Here is a 22819-nt window from a genome sequence, read left to right on the forward strand (position 1 = left end):
GCTTACGTTGTTGACATTGTTTTAATTGTTGACATGTTTTTTAAGTTGTTGACATTGTTCTAATTGTTGACATGGTTCACGCTGTTGACAATGTTCTAATTGTTGACATGGTTTACGTTGTTGACAATGTTGTAATTGTTGACATGGTTCACGTTGTTGACATTGTTCTAATTGTTGACATGGTTTACGTTGTTGACAATGTTCTGATTGTTAACATGGTTTACATTGTTGACATGTTCTAATTGTTGACATGGTTTACGTTGTTGACAATGTTTTAATTGTTGACATGGTTTACGTTGTTGACAATGTTTTAATTGTTGACATGGTTTACGTTGTTGACAATGTTTTAATTGTTGACATGGTTTACGTTGTTGACAATGTTCTGATTGTTGACATGGTTTACATTGTTGACATGTTCTAATTGTTGACATGGTTTACGTTGACAATGTTTTAATTGTTGACATGGTTTACGTTGTTGACAATGTTTTAATTGTTGACATGGTTTACGTTATTGACAATGTTTTAATTGTTGACATGGTTTACGTTGTTGATATGTTCTAATTGTTGACATGGTTTACGTTGTTGACAATGTTTTAATTGTTGACATGGTTTACGTTGTTGACAATGTTTTAATTGTTGACATGGTTGACGTTGTTGACAATGTTTTAATTGTTGACATGGTTTACGTTGTTGACAATGTTTTAATTGTTGACATGGTTTATGTTGTTGACATGTTCTAATTGTTGACATGGTTTACGTTGTTGACAATGTTTTAATTGTTGACATGGTTTACGTTGTTGACAATGTTCTGATTGTTGACATGGTTTACGTTGTTGACAATGTTTTAATTGTTGACATGGTTTACGTTGTTGACAATGTTTTAATTGTTGACATGGTTTACGTTGTTGACATGTTATAATTGTTGACATGGTTTACGTTGTTGACAATGTTTTAATTGTTGACATGGTTTACGTTGTTGACAATGTTTTAATTGTTGACATGGTTTACGTTGTTGATATGTTCTAATTGTTGACATGGTTTACGTTGTTGACAATGTTTTAATTGTTGACATGGTTTACGTTGTTGACAATGTTTTAATTGTTGACATGGTTGACGTTGTTGACAATGTTTTAATTGTTGACATGGTTTACGTTGTTGAAAATGTTTTAATTGTTGACATGGTTTATGTGTTTGACATGTTCTAATTGTTGACATGGTTTACGTTGTTGACAATGTTTTAATTGTTGACATGGTTTACGTTGTTGACAATGTTCTGATTGTTGACATGGTTTACGTTGTTGACAATGTTTTAATTGTTGACATGGTTTACGTTGTTGACATGTTCTAATTGTTGACATGGTTTACGTTGTTGACAATGTTCTTATTGTTGACATGGTTTACATTGTTGACATGTTCTAATTGTTGACATGGTTTACGTTGTTGACAATGTTTTAATTGTTGACATGGTTTACGTTGTTGACAATGTTTTAATTGTTGACATGGTTTACGTTGTTGACATGTTCTAATTGTTGACATGGTTTACGTTGTTGACAATGTTTTAATTGTTGACATGGTTTACGTTGTTGACAATGTTTTAATTGTTGACATGGTTTACGTTGTTGATATGTTCTAATTGTTGACATGGTTTACGTTGTTGACAATGTTTTAATTGTTGACATGGTTTACGTTGTTGACAATGTTTTAATTGTTGACATGGTTGACGTTGTTGACAATGTTTTAATTGTTGACATGGTTTACGTTGTTGAAAATGTTTTAATTGTTGACATGGTTTATGTGTTTGACATGTTCTAATTGTTGACATGGTTTACGTTGTTGACAATGTTTTAATTGTTGACATGGTTTACGTTGTTGACAATGTTCTGATTGTTGACATGGTTTACGTTGTTGACAATGTTTTAATTGTTGACATGGTTTACGTTGTTGACATGTTCTAATTGTTGACATGGTTTACGTTGTTGACAATGTTCTTATTGTTGACATGGTTTACATTGTTGACATGTTCTAATTGTTGACATGGTTTACATTGTTGACAATGTTTTAATTGTTGACATGGTTTACGTTGTTGACAATGTTTTAATTGTTGACATGGTTCACGTTGTTGACAATGTTCTGATTGTTGACATTGTTGACATTGTTGTGCTGCCTGCTCACCCACAGAATGTTGCCATGAAATATGACTTTGATGGGACATGCCAACTATGGATCGCTGAACGGTCATTAGAAATCAGTGTGACATCAATCAGTCGTAAATGTTGTTTATTTTGACTGTAAATCCAAATGTCCCCCAGGAGCGTCCAGTCTGAGTGTGTAATGAAATGTTCCAAGTCGAGTCCTCCATAAAAATGAGCAGTGCTCTCTGAGGACTGGGATGTAAAAACTGTTCTGGGCTCAGGTCCAGGCAATAAAAGCCAACCAACCAACTCTCAGCTCACTGCTTGGAACAACAATGCACCACCCGGTAAAATGTACCAACTAGTAAAATATACCAACTAGTAAAATGTACCAACTGGTAAAATGTACCATCCATCCATCGATCCATTTAATACCAATTGTTCTTTTTGGGGAAGGGTGCTGGAGGCTATCTCAGCTCCACATGAGCGGAAGGCGGTGTACACCCTGGACAAACCGCCACCTCATGCCAACCAGTAAAATATACCAACTAGTAAAATGTACCAACTTGTAAAATGTAAGAACTAGTCAAACATCCCAACCAGTAAAATTGACAAACTAGTAAAATGTAACAACTAGTAAAATGTACCAACTGGTAAAATGTAACAACTAGTAAAATGTACCAACTTGTAAAATGTACCAACTAGTAAAATGTACCAATTGGTAAAATGTAACAACTAGTCAAATGTACCAACTGGTAGAATGTACCAACTAGTAAATTGTACCAACTGGTAAAATGTAACAACTAGTAAAATGTACCAACTAGTAAAATATACCAACCAGTAGAATGTACCAACTAATAACATTTACCACCTAGTAAAATGTAACAACCAGTAACATGTACCAACTAGTAAAATATACCAACTAGTAAAATGTACCAACCAGTAAAATATACCAACCAGTAAAATGTACCAACTGGTAAAATGCAACAACTAGTAAAATGTACCAACTGGTAAAATTTACCAATTAGTAAAATGTAACAACTAGTTAAAATGTACCAACCAGTAAAATGTACCAACTAGTAAAATGTAACAACCAGTAAAATGTAATAACCAGTAAAATGTAACAACCAGTAAAATGTACCAACCAGTAAAATATACCAACCGGTAAAATGTAACAACTAGTAAAATGGAACAACCAGTAAAATATAACAACTAGTAAAATGTACCAACCCCTAAAATGTAACAACCAGTAAAATGTAACAACCAGTACACTGTACAAACTAGTAAAATGTAACAACCAGTAAAATGTAACAACCAGTAAAATGTTACTAGTAAAATGTACCAACCAGTAAAATTTACCAACTAGTCAAATGTAACAACTAGTCAAATGTAACAACCAGTAAAATGTACCAACCAGTAAAATATACCAACCAGTAAAATGTAACAACAAGTAAAATGTAACAACCAGTAAAATTTACCAACCAGTAAAATGGACCAACTAGTAAAATGTAACGACTAGTAAAATGTAACAACCAGTCAAATGTGACAACAAGTAACATGTAACAACCAGTACAATGTACCAACTACTAGTACAATGTACCAACTAGCAACATGTATCTACTAGTAAAAAGTAACAACTAGTAAAATATACCAACCAATAAAATATAACAACTAGCAAAATGTACCAACTAGTAAAATATACAAAAGTACTTGTACACATTGTCAACAATCAACATCTTCTACAACATTTGCCATCCCTAGTGTCGGAGCCGTGATTCATGTCAATCCACCTGCCGCAGCAGCCCTCCCAGGTGCACACAATGGAGGACGTGTCATGTGATGCAGCTGTTACTTTGGCAAATGAACATTAACAAGGTTAATGATTTCTTCCTTAGAATGGAGTCATTCCATCTTTTCCAGTCTTCTTGATCCAAACTTGTTATCCACTACTTGATCGTCTTGGTGTATTTCAGTCTTTCTTCAAGTCAGAACATTTGAAATGAGAGTTTGCTCTCATGTCTTCTTTCTGACACAACTCAACAACTGGACCAAAAAACATCCTCCAATTGTGCTGAGTGGTCATATTCTTGAAGGTCAACAATGATCCTGACAATAACTAACTCGTGTTTGTATTCTTGAAGGTCAACAATGTTCCTGACAATAACTAACTCATGTTTGTATTCTTGAAGGTCAACAATGTTCCTGACAATAACTAACTCATGGTTGTATTCTTGGAGGTCAACAATGATCCTGACACGCTGGTTAAAAACATATAAACATATTTCTTCGATATTTGACCGACATGTCCTACTTGAAGTGCCTCGTCAGCACAACACACATGTTTGAAGGACAAAATGTGCGTGGGTCACAGGACACGTTTACACACACACACACACACACACACACACACACACACACACACACACACACACACACACACACACACACACACACACACACACACACACACACACACACGCACACACGCACACACACACAAACTCCACAGGACTGACAAAACAACACACGTTATTGTACAAATAATACGTAACATAAATTATTGTACAAATATTATGTAACACAAATAATGGTACAAATAATATGTTACATAAATAATGGTACAAATAATAGGTAACACAAATATTGGTACAAATAATATGTAACACAAATAATGGTACAAATAATATATAACACAAATTATGGTACAAATATGTAACACAAATTATGGTACAAATAATATGTAACATAAATTATTGTACAAATAATATGTAACACAAATAATGGTACAAATAATATGTTACATAAATAACGGTACAAATAATAGGTAACACAAATAATGGTACTAATAATATGTAACAGATTATTGTACAAATAAATGTAACACAAATAATGGTACAAATAATATGTAACACAAATAATGGTACTAATAATATGTAACACATTATTGTACAAATAATATGTAACACAAATTATTGTACAAATAATAGATAACATGATTGGAGATGAGAAGGACAGGAATGAACCCACTCAAATATTCCACTCATGTGTTCACCCTCACACTGGAAACATGGAACTATATGTTGTATTACATCATATTTAATAATGTCATATCCTGTTGTAGAGCATATTATATATACTATATCTTAGTATGTAACCATATTGTATCATATATATTTTCATTTAATATTATTTTATATCATATTATGTCCAGTTATTTATCATACCTTGTCCTGATATCACATGCTCTCCATCATGTTTTATCGTATCATTTCATAAAAGTTGCAATTGTTGCTAAAAGACTTTTCAAATCCCAAATATTGAATTGTTTCCAAATATTGAATTGTTTCCAAATATTGAGTTGTTTGCCACATGAACAACAGAAGTTTTGTATACAAGTAGAAATATAAGAGGAGGAAGAATAAAATGTCTTCTTTTCTCATGTTTGAGTTTGGATGCAAACATTTTTTATTCTCATGTATTGAAGGAAGAACATTTGTATTGCGATTAAGAAGAACAAGATATTTCCAGTAGGGAATCCTACCTTTTCCAACGTGGCCGTCGCCGCTGCGCTGGAAGTCGCCAGCGTTGAGCAGGAAGCAGGCGCGGTCATGTGGGTAGCGTTCGCGGCTGGCAGCGGACCCCATGCCCCCGGCGGACCCCAGTCCCCCGGTGGCCGGACTGCGCTCGTCGCCCAGGACCTGGTCGATGGTGGGACAGTCCTCGTTGGCCAGCGCTGCGTTGGCAGCGTCGCCATTTTGTTTGGAGTCTGAGGAGAACAGCAGCTTGTCGGTGAGAAGACCGTCGGCATGGCAACGCCATCAAGACTCATTCAAATGTTTTCTTTCACTTTCTTTCTTGACACTTTTTCAACTGTGCAAAAAAGACAAATGTTTGAACAATTTGAACGTTTTGAACATTTTGACCATTTTAAATATTTAAGTTTTCAATATTTTAAAAGTTGTTCATGTTTTGAATATTTGAAAAGGTTTGAACAATTTGAAAGTTTTTCATGTTTTGAAAATGTTGACTATTTTTAATATTTTAAACATTTTCATTATGTTGAATGTTTTAACAGCCTTAAATATTTTTAAAATGTTTATAATTTGAAAGTTTTTTAAAATGTCAAAAGTTTTGAATATGTTAAATGTTTTGATTATTTCGAATATTTTGAATTTTTCAAAAGTTTGGAATGTTTTTGTGCAGCCCTTTGAGACACTTGTAATTTAGGGCTATATAAATAAACATTGATTGATTGATTGATTGATTGATTTTAAAAGTTTTTAATATTTTGAAAGCTTTGAATAATTTTAATGTTTTGATCGTTTTTGAGTATTTTGAAGTGTTTATTATTTTGATTGTTTTTAAAGGTTTTGAATATTTTGAAAGTTTTTTATGTTTTGCATATTTGAAAAGGTTTGAACAATTTGATTAATATTTTAAAAATGTTCGATATGTTGAATGTTTTGACAGCCTTAAATATTTTGAAAATGTTTATACTTTGAAAGTTTTTAAAAATGTTAAAAGTTTTGAATATTTAAATGTTTTGATTATTTTGAATATTTTGAAAACTTTGAATATTTTTTATGTTTTGACAGATTTGAATACTTTGAAGTGTTTAATATTTGGAATGTTTTTAAAGGTTTTGAATATTTTGAAAGTTTTTCAGGTTTTAAATAATTTAAAAGATTTGAACAATTTGAAAGTTTTGAAAATGTTGACTATTTTAAATATTTTTAAAGTTTTCAATATTTTGAATGTTTTGAAAGATGTGAATATTTTGACAACTTTGACAACAAAGTTTTCATATTTAAAAATGTTTAATATTTTGAAAGTTTTGAATAATTTCAATGTTTAGAATATTTAAAACGTTTTCAATATTTTAAATGTTTTGAAACATCTGATTATACAGCGTTGATATTTGGAAAGGTTTAATATTTTTAAAGTTTTTAATATTTTTAAAGTTTTGAATAATTTCAATGTTTTATATATTTTAAAATTTTGGAATATTTTTTAAATTTTTTAAATATTTTTTAAAAATTTGGAATATTTTGAAAGCTTTGAATATTTTTAATGTTTTCATGTTTTAGACACTCGGGTGAAGAGAGGGGCGGAGCTTTCTACCGATCACCACCTGGTGGTGAGTTGGCTGTGATGGTGGGGGAGGATGCCGGACAGACCTGGCAGGCCCAAACGCATTGTGAGGGTCAGCTGGGAACGCCTAGCAGAGTCTCCTGTCAGAGAAAGTTTCAATTCCCGCCTCCGGAAGAACTTTGAACATGTCACGAGGGAGGTGCTGGACATTGAGTCCGAGTGGACCATGTTCCGTACCTCTATTGTCGAGGTGGCCGATTGGAGCTGTGGCCGCAAGGTGGTTGGTGCCTGTCGTGGCGGTAATCCTAGAACCCGCTGGTGGACACCAGCGATGAGGAATGCCGTCAAGCTGAAGAAAGATACCTATCTGGTTCTTATGGCTCATAGGACTCCGGAGGCAGCAGACAGGTACCGACAGGCCAAGCGGTGTGCGGCTTCAGCGGTCGCAGAGGCAAAAACTCGGACATTCCAGGAAGCCATGGAAAAAGACTTCCAGACGGCTTCGAAGCGATTCTGGACCACCATCCGCCACCTCAGGAAAGGGAAGCAGTGCAATGTCAACACCGTGTATGGTGGGGATGGTGTTCTGCTGACCTCAACTGCGGATGTTGTGGATCGGTGGAGGGAATACTTAAAAGACCTCCTCAATCCTACCAACACGTCTTCCTATGAGAAACCAGTGCCTGGGGACTCTGTGGTGGGCTCTCCTATTTCTGGGGCTGAGGTTGCCGAGGTAGTTAAAAAGCTCCTCAGTGGCAAGGCCCCGGGGGTGGATGCCGGCTGTGGATGCTGTGGGGCTGTCTTAGTTGACATGACTCTGCAACATCGCATGGACATCGGGGGCGGTACCTCTGGATTGGAATTAAGGGGTGGTGGTTCCTCTCTTTAAGAAGGGGAACCAGAGGGTGTGTTCCAACTATCGTGGGATCACACTCCTCAGCCTTCCCGGTAAGGTCTATTCAGGTGTACTGGAGAGGAGGCTACACCGGATAGTCGAACCTCGGATTCAGGAGGAACAGTGTGGTTTTTGTCCTGGTCGTGGAACTGTGGACCAGCTCTATACTCTCAGCAGGGTCCTTGAGGGTGCATGGGAGTTTGCCCAACCAGTCTACATGTGCTTTGTGGACTTGGAGAAGGCATTCGACCGTGAACTGTGGGGAGTGCTCAGAGAGTATGGGGGTAACGGACTGTCTGATTGTGGCGGTCCGCTCCCTGTATGATCAGTGTCAGAGCTTGGTCCGCATTGCCGGCAGTAAGTCGGACCCGTTTCCAGTGAGGGTTGGACTCCACTAAGGCTGCCCTTTGTCACTGATTCTGTTCATAACTTTTATGGACATAATTTCTAGGCGCAGTCAGGACGTTGAGAGTATCTGGTTTAGTGGCTGCAGGATTAGGTCTCTGCTTTTCGCAGATGATGTGGTCCTGATGGCTTCATCTGGCCAGAATCTTCAGCTCTCACTGGATCCGTTCGCAGCCGAGTGTGAAGCGATTGGGATGGGAATCTGCACCTCCAAGTCCGAGTCCATGGTTCTCGCCCGGAAAAGGGTGGAGTGCCATCTTCGGGTTGGGGAGGAGATCTTGCCCCAAGTGGAGGAGTTCAAGTACCTAGGAGTCTTGTTCACAAGTGAGAGAAGAGTGGATCGTGAGATCGACAGGCGGATCGGTGCGGCTTCTTCAGTAATGCGGATGCTGTATCGATCCGTTGTGGTGAAGAAAGAGCTGAGCCGGAAGGCAAAGCTCTCAATTTACCGGTCGATCTACGTTCCCACCCTCATCTATGGTCATGAGCTTTGGGTCATGACCGAAAGGACAAGATCACGGGTACAAGCGGCCGAAATGAGCTTCCTCCGGCGGGTGGCGGGGCTCTCCCTTAGAGATAGGGTGAGAGGCTCTGTCATCCGGGAGGAGCTCAAACTAAAGCCGCTGCTCCTCCACATGGAGCGGAGCCAGATGAGGTGGTTCGGGCGTCTGGTCAGGATGCCACCCGAACGCCTCCCTAGAGAGGTGTTTCGGGCACGTCCGACCGGTAGCAGGCCACGGGCAAGACCCAAGACACGTTGGGAAGACTATGTCTCCTGGCTGGCCTGGGAACGCCTCGGGATCCCCCGGGAGGAGCTGGACCAAGTGGCTGGGGATAAGCGGAAGAAGATGGATGGATGGATGGATGGATGGATGTTTTTAAAGGTTTTGAATATTTTGAAAGCTTTGAATATTTTGAAAGCTTTCAATATTTTTTTTTTAAGTTTTGAGTATTTTAAAAGCTTTCAATATTTTTTAATGTTTTGACAGTTTTGAATATTTTGAAGTGTTTAATATTTGGAATGGTTGATAATAAAGGTAAATTATGGTATTGTTCTTTATCAATAGTGCTATTTCTATTGGTATTAGTGTTGCTCCATTTGTAGTGTAATAATGGTCATTGTCATTTCTGTATTATTATTTATTTCGCTAACTGCTTCTTTGCTATCACTCTTACCATCATATTTGTACATATCGTATTTGCTGATGTTGCTCTATTGTTGTTGTTGTTTTTGTTGTGTTTGCTGTTGTGGTTTTTGTCCGTCTTTCTAATCCCCCTCTTGTCCCCACAATTTCCCGCTCTGTCTTCCTTTTTTTTCTCTATCTATCCCCTCCTGCTCCGGCCCGGCTGCACCAAATGATAATTTAAATAAATTTAATAAAGTCAAATACAAATAAGGCAACAAGAGTCCACTGTGGACTGGACTTTCACAATATTATGTCAGACCCACTCGACATCCATTGCTTTCGGTCTCCCCTATGCGGTCCTCTCCAAGATTTCTCATACTCATTCACCGACGTCCCACTGGGGTGAGTTTTTCCTTGCCCGTATGTGGGCTCTGTACCGAGGATGTCGTTGTGGCTTGTGCAGCCCTTTGAGACACTTGTGATTTAGGGCTATATAAATAAACATTGATTGATTGATTGAAGAGAAGTATCCTACACTTCTCTTTTGTAAAGTAAATCTGAACAGTCGATATGGGCATCTACATCAACTATATGACTTGCCTGAGAAGCTAGACAGGACAAAAATATATTTTAAAAAAAAAATATATATATATATATATATATATATATATATATATATATATATATATATATATATATATATATATATATATATATATATATATATATATATATATATATATATATAAATATTTGGAATGTTTTTAAAGGTTTTGAATAATTTGAAGTGTTTAATATTTAGAATGTTTTTAAAGGTTTTGAATATTTTTAAAGATTTTCATGTTTTGAATATTTTAAAAGGTTGAACAATTTGGAAATTTTGAATACTTTGAATATTTAAAAAGTTTTGAAAATTTTGAGTGTTTTCAAAGTTTTGAATATTTTGAAAGTTTTTAATGTTTTGAAAGTTTTTATTTATTTGAAAGTTTGAAATGTTTTGCATATTTTGAACATTTTGAATATTTTGAATATTTTGAATGTTTCAAAAGTTTGGAATATTTATAAAAAGTTTGGAATATTTTGAAAGCTTAGAATATTGTTAATGTTTTGACAGTTTTGAATATTTTGAAGTGTTCAATACTTGGAATGTTTTTAAAGGTTTTGAACACTTTGAAAGTTGTTCATGTTTTGAATATTTTAAAAGGTTTGAATAATTTGAAAGTTTAGAAAAATTTGACTATTTGAAATATTTGAAAAGTTTTGAATATTTTGAATGTTTTGAAATATCTGATTATTTTGACAGCTTCGAATATTTGGAAATTTTTAATATTTTAAAAGTTTTGAATATTTTGAAAGTTTTGAATAATTTAAATGTTTTGAAAGTTTTGAATATTTTGAAAGTTTGGAACATTTTGAATGTTTTGAATATTTTGAAAGTTTTTATTAATTTGAAAGTTTTTAATGTTTCGAATATGCTTTTATATTTTAAAAGTTGTTAATATTTAAAATGTTTTGAAAGTTCTAAGTAGTTTGACAGTTTTGAGTGTTTTGAAAGTTAATATTTTGAAAGTTATTAATAGTTTGATGGTTTTGAATGTTTTGAAAGTTTTTATTAATTTGAAATTTAGAAATGAGTTGAATATTTTGAGCATTTTGAATATTTTGAATTTTTCAAAAGTTTGAAATATTTTTTAAAACGTTTTGAATATTTTGAAAGCTTTGAATATTTTTAATGTTTTGACAGTTTTTAATATTTTGAAGTGTTTAATATTTGGAATGTTTTCAAAGGTTTTGAATATTTTAAAAGGTTTCAACAATTTTAACGTTTTGAAAATTTTGACTATTTTATATATTTTAAAAGTGTTTAATATTTTGAATGTTTTGAAATAATGTCGTGTGTTTAAACCCCGGCCGAGTCATACCAAATACTATAAAAATGGGACCCATTACCTCCCTGCTTGGTACTCAGCATCAAGGGTTGGAATTGGGGGTTAAATCACCAAAAATTATTCCCGGGCGCGGCCACCACTGCTGCCAACTGCTCACCTCACCTCCCAGGGGGTGGAACAAAGGGATGGGTCAAATGCAGAGGGTAATTTCACCACACCTAGTGTGTGTGACTATCAGTAAGGCTTTAACCTTATGTTTTGAAAGTTCTGAATTAAACTTTTTTTTTTTTTGAATATTTAGAAAGTTTTGAATATTTTGAAAGATTTTATTAATTTGAAAGTTTTAAATGTTTTGAATATTTTACTGGTTACTTAAGGACATTGTGACTTATTAGGAGGGGCTAAGTGGCTTTTAGTCCACATGCACTCTACGTTTCATATCAATCATATCGGCAGCTAAAATCAGTTTTAAGGTGAGTTCCTGGTGGTTTTTACCAGTGACTTAATGACATAGTGACTTATTAGGGTGAGTTCCTGGTGGTTTTTACCCGTGACTTAATGACATTGTGACTTATTAGGAGGGGCTGAGTGGCTTTTAGTCTACATGCACTCTACCTTTAATATCCAGCATGTCGGGAGTTGAAATTAGTTTTAGGGTGACTTCCTGGTGGTTTTTACCAATGACTTAATGACATTGGGACTTATTAGGAGGGGCTAAGTGGCTTTTAGTCCACATGCATTCTATGATTCCTATCCAGCATGTCGGGAGCCCAAATGAGTTCTTGCGATTAACCAGGACTGTTTTCACAAGGACACACCTGCTCTGTTGATGTCGATGATCTCCTCCTGTGCCAGCGGACAATCCCCGGCCATCATGCTGCCCGATCCCACCATGCCGGGCCCCAGCACATTTCCCATGAGCCTGTGCGGCGAGGCGGTGGCCATGGCGAGAGCATCGGGTTTGCAGTAGTTGGGACTGCCCGGCTGCGGCGCACGAGGTATGTGCTTGTTCCTCTTCTTGGGGAGCTTCTGCTTGGCCATGGCCAGCGAGTAGTACATGCCAAAGTTGTTGACGATGACGGGAACCGGCATAGCGATGGTCAAGACGCCGGCCAAGGCACACAAGGCGCCCACCAACATTCCCGACCACGTCTCCGGGTACATGTCCCCGTAGCCCAGCGTGGTCATGGTCACCACTGCCCACCAGAAACCAATGGGGATGTTCTTGAAGTTAGTGTGGGCGGCGGCGGTGGGGTCATCGGGGTCTGCACCGATGCGCTCGGCGTAGTAAATCATGGTGGCAAAGATAAGGACGCCCAGTGCCAGGAAGATGATGAGCAGCAGGAACTCATTGGTGCTGGCTCTCAGGGTGTGGCCTAGGACCCGCAGGCCCACAAAGTGGCGCGTGAGCTTGAAGATTCGCAGGATTCGTACAAACCGCACCACACGCAGGAAGCTGAGCACGTCTTTGGCTGTTTTGGAGGATAGTCCGCTCAGCGCCACCTCCAGGTAGAAGGGCACAATAGCCACAAAGTCGATGATGTTCAGGGCGCTGCGGAAGAACTCTTGTTTGTCAGGGCAGAAGATGACACGCGCCAGCACCTCGATGGTGAACCAGATGACGCAGACGCCTTCCACGTACGTCAGCCAGCCGTCCGTGACCACTTCGTACACGATCTGCGGCAAAAGAGAGGAACAAAAACACCATCAGTCACAAACATCAACGTGATCATTGAGACACTAAGATTCTTGCATCCACTTTCTTCTAGAGTCTAGGACACGGCAGTCTCAGGAGGACAGTCCAGACTTTAGAGTCAATGGCCACCTCTTTCAGTTCCCACTTGGGAACAGTGAGGTGTTCCCACACCAGCTGCCAGTGCCAGACATAATCCCTGCAGCATGTCCTGGGTCTACCCTGTAGCCTTCTGTCTGGAGTCATTAGGGACAAAATTTAACTGGATCCTCTTGATCTGAAGGAGCAGCAGTTCTACTAAGAAATCCTTCTGGATTACCCAGCTCCCCACCTTGTCTCTTAGGGTGAGTCCAGCAAGCACATTTCAAGTTGCTTGATCATTCAGTCACTTCAAAGCCTGTGGTCATACAGTAGTTGGTGGTAGGAAAGTAGATCGGCCGTTAAATGAAGAAGTTTGTCACTGCTCAGTTCTCTCCCCACCACAAGAGTCTAGTGACCACATTACTGAAGATACTGCACTGATCCGCTTGTCGAGATTGCACTCATGCCTTTCCTTAGTTGTAAACAGGAGTTTAAATACTTGAAGTCCTCAACCTGGGACTAGACCTCTCTCCCAACTTGAAGCCTGCAATCCACCCTTTTCCGACTGAGGAGCCTGACATCAGATTTGAATGTGCTGAGTCTTATCCCAGAGGTTTCAGAGGTTTTACACTAAACTGAGTATTGATCCAACCAACACTAAAGGTCACAGTTTGATGAGGTGATCAGGACCACATCAGATACCTTAAAGTTCCCAAACTGGACACCTTAAACACCTTGAAATTATGTCCATGAAAATGAAGACCAGAAGCGCTGACAAAGGACAGTCTTGGTCAACGTTTGCAGAGAACAGATCTGAGTTATTGCTGACAGTGTGAACCAGAGTTGTGCTGTGGTTGTCCAAGAACTGAATGCCACGTAGTAACATTCAATGAAACACATGATCCTGGAGCATTGTCACAGGACACAGCGAAGGACATGGTCCAATGTATTGTCTAAGTCCACAAAGTACATGTGGACCCTTGCCAAGATGTACAACTGGTGCAGTGTTCCCTGATGAGCTGAGGTTCTACTACCATTCAAGTACTCCTTAGTGGAAAATACTTTCCCCCTGAAGTAGACCAAACCCTCTAGTAACCTCTTCAAAGGGGGAGTCCACCACCCCGGTCTGCCAATCCCAAAGCACTTCCTGACTTCCAGGAAATGTTGAAGACTTGTCAAGCAAGACCGTCCCAAAACTTCCAGGTCAAGGTTATTTTTAGGCTTTGGAACATTTCATTTTTGAGATCATGATTGACAAAAACCTGGTCAGGACTTGGGTCCGAGAGAATACATCTTAATTCAAAGAGTCTCCTTCTATAAAAACATTTCAACATTAAAAACACAGATTTGTATTCAAGATGTTTATTTCACATGCATTGGAAATATAACAGTTTTGACCCCCTGCTGATCCCCAGTTAACTTCCTGGTAATCCGGTTAACTTACCGGTAACTGTTTAATTTCCCGGTAATCCGTGTAAATTCCTGGTAATTTATTGGTAGTCTGGTTAACACTTTAGTAAACTAGTTAAACTATTGATAACCTGGTTAACTTTCTGGTAACATGGTTAACTTCCTGGTAACCCAGTTAAATTATTGGTAACCTGGTTAACTTCCTTAACACAATTACATTCCAGGTAACCTTGTTAATCTCCTAACCTCCTAGTTAACTTCTTACTAAGCTGCTTAAAATCCTGGTGACCTGAATAACTTGCTGGCAACCCGCTTACATAATTGGGGACCCTGGTTAACTTCCTGGTAACCTGGTTAAATTGCTGGTATCCTGGTTAACTTTCTAGTAATCTGGTTAACTTCCTGGTCACCTGGTTTCATTCCTGGTTGTGTGTTGGTTGTTGTGTGTTTGTTGTTGTGTATTGTGTGTTTGGTTAACTTGGTTAACTTAACTTAGTAGCCTGGTTACATTCCTGGTAGTCTGGTTAAATTCCGAGTAACTTTTTTAAATTCCTGGTAATCTGGTTAACTTCTTAGTCACCTGGTCAACTTCCTTGTAACCCAGCTAACTTCCTGGTAACATGGTTAAATTCCTTGTTGTTGCATATTTGTTGTTGTGTGTTGGTTGTTGTGGGTTTGTTGTTGTGTGTTTGTTGTTGTGTATTGTGTGTTTGTTGTTGTACATTTGTTGTAGTGCATTTGTTTTTGTATGTTTGTTGTCGGTTGATTGTTGTGTGTTTGTTGTGTGTTTATTGTTGTGTGTTTGTTGTTGTGTTATGGTTGTTGTGCATTTGTTGTTGCGCGTTTGTTGTTGCGTGTTTTTTGTCGTGTGTTTTTGGTTTTGGGATTGTTGTTGTTGTGTGTTTGTTGTTGTGTAATGTGTGTTTGTTGTTGTGGGTTAGTTGTTGTGTGTTTGTTGTGCGTATATTGTTGTGTAATGGTTGTTGTGCGTTTTTTGTTGTGTGTTGGTTGTTGTGGGTTTGTGTTGTGGGTTTGTTGTTGTGGGTTTGTGTTGTGGGTTTGTTGTTGTGTGTTTGTTGTTATGTATTGTGTGTTTGTTGTTGTGTGTTTGTTGTTGTGTATTGTGGGTTTGTTAATGTGTATTTGTTGTTGTATGTTTGTAGTTGTGTGTTTGTTGTTGCGCTTTTTTTGTTGCGTGTATTTTGTTGTGTGTTAGTTGTTGTGCGTTGGTTTGTTGTTGGTTTGTTGTTGTTTTTCTGATTGATTGAAACTTTTATTAGTAGATTGCACAGTGAAGTACATATTCCGTACAATTGACCACTAAATAGTATAACACCCGAATAAGTTTTTCAACTTGTTTAAGTCGGGGTCCACTTAAATTGATTCATGATACAGATATATACTATTTTCATAATACAGTCATCACACAAGATAATCATCAGAGTATATACAATAAATTATCTACATTATTTACAATCCGGGTTGTGGGATATGGAGGCGGTAGGGGGGAGGGGGTGTTGTGCGTTGGTTGTTGTGCTTTTGTTGTTGTGTGTTTGTTGTGCATTTATTGTTATGTGTTTGTTGTTGCACTTTTTTTGTTAAGTCAATTTTGTTGTGTGATAGTTGTGTGTTAGTTATTGTAAGTTAGTTGTTGTGTGTTGGTTGTTGTACGTTGGTTGTTGTACGTTGGTTGTTGTGCATTGGTTGTTGTGTATTGTGCGTTTGTTGTTGTATGTTTGTTGTTGTCGGTTAATTGTTGTGCGTTTGTTGTGTGTTTATTGTTGTGTGTTTGTTGTTGTGGGTTAGTTGTTGTGTGTTTGTTGTTGTGCGTTGGTTGTTGCGTGTTTGTTGTTGCGTGTTTACAAAGATTGTCATTGGCCATGTTTGAAGTCATTGTTTACAAAGAAAGTCGGTGGCCATGTTTAAAGTCATTGTTTAAAAAGATCGTCAGCTGCCATGTTTAAAGTTATTGTTTACAAAGATTGTCAGCGGCCATATTGGAAGTCATTGTTTACAAAGATTATTGGCGGCCATGTTGGAAATCATTGTTTACAAAGATTGTCATTGGCCATGTTTGAAGTCATTGTTTACAAAGATTGGTGGCGGCCATGTTGGAAGTCATTGTTTACAAACATTGTCATTGGCCATGTTGGAAGTCATTGTTGACAAAGATTGTCGGCGGCCATGTTGGAAGTCATGGTTTACAAAGATTGTCAGTGGCCATGTTGGAAGTCATTGTTTACAAAGATTGTTGGTAGCCATGTTGGAAGTCATGGTTTACAAAGAATGTCAGTGGCCATGTTGGAAGTCATTGTTTACAAAGATTGTCATTGGCCATGTTTGAAGTCATTGTTTACAAAGATTGTTGGCGGCCATGTTGGACGTCATTGTTTACAAAGATTGTCATTGGCCATGTTTGAAGTCATTGTTTACAAAGATTGTCGGTGGCCATGTTGGAAGTCATTGTTTACAAAGATTATCATGGCCATGTTTGAAGTCATTGTTTACAAAGATTGTTGGCGGCCATGTTGGAAATCATTGTTTACAAAGATTGTCGGTGGCCATGTTGGAAGTCATTGTTTACAAAGATTGTCATTGGCCATGTTTGAAGTCATTGTTTACAAAGATTGTTGGCGGCCATGTTGGAAGTCATTGTTTACAAACATTGTCATTGGCCATGTTGGAAGTCATTGTTTACAAAGATTGTCGGCGGCCATGTTGGAAGTCATGGTTTACAAAGATTGTCAGTGGCCATGTTGGAAGTCATTGTTTACAAAGATTGTTGGCGGCCATGTTGGAAGTCATGGTTTACAAATATTGTCAGTGGCCATGTTGGAAGTCATTGTTTACAAAGATTGTCATTGGACATGTTTGAAGTCATTGTTTACAAAGATTGTTGGCGGCCATGTTGGAAGTCATTGTTTACAAAGATTGTCATTGGCCATGTTGGACGTCATTGTTTACAAAGATTGTCATTGGCCATGTTTGAAGTCATTGTTTACAAAGATTGTAGGTGGCCATGTTGTAAGTCATTGTTTACAAAGATAATCATGGCCATGTTTGAAGTCATTGTTTACAAAGATTGTTGGCGGCCATGTTGGAAGTCATTGTTTACAAAGATTGTCATTGGCCATGTTGGAAGTCATTGTTTACCAAGATTGTCATTGGCCATGTTTAAAGTTATTGTTTACAAAGATTGTTGGCGGCCATGTTGGAAGTCATTGTTTACAAAGATTGTCATTGGCCATGTTGGAAGTCATTGTTTACAAAGATTGTCATTGGCCTTGTTTGAAGTCATTGTTTACAAAGATTGTCGGTGGCCATGTTTAAAGTCATTGTTTATAAAAGATTTTCAGCGGCCATGTTGGAAGTCCATCCATCCATCCATCCATTTTCTACCGCTTATTCCCTTTGGGGTCGCGGGGGGCGCTGGAGCCTATCTCAGCTACAATCGGGCAGAAGGCGGGGTACACCCTGGACAAGTCGCCACCTCATCGCAGGGCCAACACAGATAGACAGACAACATTCACACTCCCATTCACACACTAGGGCCAATTTAGTGTTGCCAATCAACCTATCCCCAGGTGCATGTCTTTGGAGGTGAGAGGAAGCCGGAGTACCCGGAGGGAACCCACGTAGTCACGGGGAGAACATGCAAACTCCACACAGAAGTCATTGTTTACAAAGATTGTCGTTGGCCATGTTTGAAGTCATTGTTTACAAAGATTGTTGGCGGCCATGTTGGAAATCATTGTTTACAAAGATTGTAGTTGGCCATGTTTGAAGTCATTGTTTACAAAGATTGTCATTGGCCATGTTTGAAGTCATTGTTTACAAAGATTGTTGGCGGCCATGTTGGAAATCAATGTTTACAAAGATTGTCGGCGGCCATGTTGGAAGTCATGGTTTACAAAGATTGTCATTGGCCATGTTTGAAGTCATTGTTTACAAATATTGTCGGAGGCCATGTTGGAAGTCATTGTTTACAAAGATTGTCGTTGGCCATGTTTGAAGTCATTGTTTACAAAGATTGTTGGCGGCCATGTTGGAAGTCATTGTTTACAAAGATTGTCATTGGCCATGTTGGAAGTTATTGTTTAAAAGATTGTCATTGGCCTTGTTTGAAGTCATTGTTTACAAAGATTGTCGGTGGCCATGTTTAAAGTCATTGTTTAAAAAGATTTTCAGCGGCCATGTTGGTAGTAATTGTTTACAAAGATTTTCGTTGGCCATGTTTGAAGTCATTGTTTACAAAGATTGTTGTTGGCCATGTTTGAAGTTATTGTTTACAAAGATTGTCGGCGGCCATGTTGGAAGTCATTGTTTACAAAGATTGTCGTTGGCCATAATTGAAGTCATTGTTTACAAAGATTGTCATTGGCCATGTTTGGAGTCATTGTTTACAAAGATTGTTGGCGGGCGGCCATGTTGGAAATCATTGTTTACTAAGATTGTCATTGGCCATGTTTGAAGTCCATCCATCCATCCATCTTCTTCCGCTTATCCGAGGCCGGGTCGCGGGGGCAGCAGCCTAAGAAGGGAAGCCCAGACTTCCCTCTCCCCAGCCACTTCGTCCAGCTCTTCCCGGGGGATCCCGAGGCGTTCCCAGTTCAGCCGGGAGACATAGTCTTCCCAACGTGTCCTGGGTCTTTCCCGTGGCCTCCTACCGGTCGAACGTGCCCTAAACACCTCCCTAAGGAGGCGTTCGGGTGGCATCCTGACCAGATGCCCAAACCACCTCATCTGGCTCCGCTCCATGTGGAGGAGCAGCGGCTTTACTTTGAGCTCCCCCGGATGGCAGCGCTTCTCACCCTATCTCTAAGGGAGAGCCACGCCACCCGGCGGAGGAAGCTCATTTCGGCCGCTTGTACCCGTGATCTTGTCCTTTCGGTCATAACCCAAAGCTCATGACCATAGGTGAGGATGGGAACGTAGATCGACCGGTAAATTGAGAGCTTTGCCTTCCGGCTAAGCTCCTTCTTCACCACAACGAATCAATACAGCGTCCGCATTACTGAAGAGGCCGCACCGATCCGCCTGTCGATCTCACGATCCACTCTTCCCTCAATCGTGAACAAGACTCAGAGGTACTTGAACTCCTCCACCTGGGGCAGGGTCTCCTCCGCAACCCGGAGATGGCACTCCACCCTTTTCCGGGCGAGAACCATGGACTCGGACTTAGAGGTGCTGATTCTCATCCAAGTCGCTTCACACTCAGCTTCATGTTTGAAGTCATTAAATACAAAGATTGTCGGTGGCTATGTTTGAAGTCATTGTTTACAAAGATTGTTGGCGGCCATGTTGGAAGTCATTGTTTACAAAGATTGTCGTTGGCCATGTTTGAAGTCATTGTTTACAAAGATTGTTGGCAGCCATGTTGGAAGTCATTGTTTACAAAGATTGTCATTGGCCATGTTTGAATTCATTGTTTACAAAGATTGTCGGCGGCCATGTTAGAAGTCATTGTTTACAAAGATTATCATTGGCCATGTTTGAAGTCATTTTTTACAAAGATTGTTGGTGGCCATGTTTAAAGTCATTGTTTAAAAAGATTGTCAGTGGCCATGTTTGAAGTTATTGTTTACAAAGATTGTCGGTGTCCATGTTTAAAGTAATTGTTTAAAAAGATTGTCAGCGGCCATGTTTGAAGTCATTGTTTACAAAGATTGCCATTGGCCATGTTTGAAGTCATTGTTTACAAAGATTGTTGGCAGCCATGTTGAAAATCATTGTTTACAATGATGTTATTGGCCATGTTTGAAGTCATTGTTTACAACGATTGTGGGCGGCCATGTTGGAAGTCATGGTCAAGTCAAAGTACAGAGCAGCACAAACACCACTTAGTTGTAGAGCACACTCCAGGCCTGAAGGGGCAACAGTGAGAGCTGAGGGCTGAACATCTCCACCTGCTCAGAGCACATGGTCAAAATGTTTGCTCTTCAGTCAGTCACCCCTTTGACATGCTGCTAAGAGGAAGGAAGACAGCTCATGTGTGGACTCGGAAGACGCAACTGGTGAGGAAACCAAGGGAAATAAGTGCTTGTTTTGTACTAAGGAGAATGTTTAAAGAAGTTAATTTCACTGGGGGGAAATGTTTAAAAAAGATAATTTCACTGATGTTTACAAAATTGTTTAAGTTGACTGAAAGTAAATTTAAAAAGTATCAGTGATGTTTAAGTTTGTTCTTATAATTAGGATGGATTGTTTAAATTTAATCTCATTCATATTGTTGGAAATGTTTAAGTTTATTCTTAAACTTAGGCCCTATCAGTGGAAACTAATTTTGGTTGGATTGATTTAAAAGAAAAGCAAAGCATCTATTATGTTGCATGTTTATGAAACACTAATGTGTTTTTTTTTTTTCTGTTTGTTTAAGGTTATCAGCTATCCGCTATTTGCCTAGCCACTATCCACTATTCCCCTATCTACTATTCAACCCCAACTATTCAACTATTCTACTATTCTACTAATAAATCACAAGGAAAAAGGATCGAGTTGTCCCTTTGAGTCCTTCTTGAGTCCAACTGGCCCTTTCAAGTTTGGGCACAGCTGTGAAAAAAACCTGAAGAACTTGACAGTTGATAACCACCAGCGTGGCAGTGAAGACGAGGATTAAGGGCCTGAAGTCAAAGAATCTGCTGTCGCGAAGGGAGGTTTGACTTAAAACTGCACCATGGCAAGCGAAGCTCTTGGGAAAACAGTCAAGCAACTGAAGCAAGAGAGGACCGTAGCCAAAAGTGTCTTCACCAAGCAAGCCAACTACCTCAGCAGGGCTGCAGATACCATGATAAAGCAGGAACTACAAGAGGAGTACTGCAAACTTTCCAGTCTGGCGAGGGATGTCGGTGAAGCAAACGATGACTACGAGACCGGCCTACTGGTGGACATGGAGGCCAAGTCTGAGGAAGGTGATGAAGTGGAACTACATATGCAGCAGCAAAAAGAAATAGAAAAAAACAGAGAGGAGTGTGAAGCAAGACTGGATAAAGTCCGGAAAAAAGTGCAGCACAACCTTTGGTCCAGATATGGTGAGGACGAAGTCAACTCTGCAATAAATGAAGCAGGGACCGCCAGTGAAGATGTCCGGGGAATGCCTGTGACTGCAATCAACAGAGACGGATATGAGCTGCAGTGGATTGGAGTAAAATCATTGGTCAAAGATGCAATCACAAGCATGACTGAGTGGGAAAGGTGGATTCCAGATGACCAAAGGTCAAGGCTGGAAGGCAGAGTTAAGGACCTGAGGGCACTCAGCAATGTCCTCGAGGCCAGAAGGGCCGAATTCCTAACGGCACAAAGAAGTGCAGAGGAAGGAAGAAGAGGAAGAGAACCCCAGCTCCAACCAACTCCACAGCCGGTGCTGAGAATCAAACTCACCAGTCTACCCAGGTTTTGTGGATTCAAAAGGAACTTCCATCGATGGCGTAGTGACTGGGAGAAACTGCAAAGACAGGGAGAGCCGACCGGCTCCATTGAAGTAAAGAAGTTTCAGCTCCTGGACAGTGTTGATGAGCGGATAAGTAGAGAACTACGCCTGTCAACATACAATGATGCGGAAGACATGTTTAGAGTGCTTGAAAACAGGTATGGCAACAAAACCACAATTGCCTTAGAAATAGTTGAAGAACTGGAGAAGATTCCTGTTTTAAAGTCAAACCAGCCAAGGAAAGTGATTGACTTAATCCAAAAGGTGGAAAAGGCCCTGGATGACCTGACAGTGCTGGGAAACATCGGAGCCATCAACAACCCCCTGGTGATCAGGTCAATAGAGAGTAAGCTGCCGGACAACATAAAGAGGGACTGGCTTACATTAATGGTCAACCCAGGAAACAAAGTGACGGCAGACAATCACTTCGACAGCCTCCTCAAATTCCTGAAGACCCAAGAAGAAATCCTGGAGAGGCTAGAGCAGCTTGGTGTAAGTGAAAGGTCTGAGAAGAAACCTACTTACATGGAAAAGACGTTTGCCTCTACCAGATTCACAGGGAAAGCCGGATGCGTTGTCTGTGGAGATGAAAAGCACCAGCAGAAACTCTTCTTTTGCAAGCGGTTCAAAGAACTGAAGCCTGGCGACAAAGTGAAAGCTGTGGAAAAGC

At 39.2% G+C, this 22819-nt stretch overlaps 1 protein-coding gene across 3 annotated transcripts in view; it reads right to left on the reverse strand.

Annotated features, from left to right (window-relative positions):
* Window positions 1-22819, reverse strand: part of LOC133652160 (potassium voltage-gated channel subfamily C member 1-like) — a 152419-nt gene that overhangs the window by 36786 nt on the left and 92814 nt on the right. For all 3 annotated transcript variants that reach the window (XM_062050593.1, XM_062050592.1, XM_062050594.1), the window contains exons 3-4: window positions 12358-13216; window positions 5674-5898 (exon numbers count right to left, since the gene is read on the reverse strand). In XM_062050593.1, the coding sequence (XP_061906577.1) occupies window positions 5674-5898; window positions 12358-13216 (1084 nt within the window). The remainder of the gene's footprint in view (window positions 1-5673; window positions 5899-12357; window positions 13217-22819) is intronic.

The sequence above is a fragment of the Entelurus aequoreus genome, linkage group LG06 (assembly GCF_033978785.1).
Source record: "Entelurus aequoreus isolate RoL-2023_Sb linkage group LG06, RoL_Eaeq_v1.1, whole genome shotgun sequence".
Classification (NCBI taxonomy): Eukaryota; Metazoa; Chordata; class Actinopteri; order Syngnathiformes; family Syngnathidae; genus Entelurus; species Entelurus aequoreus.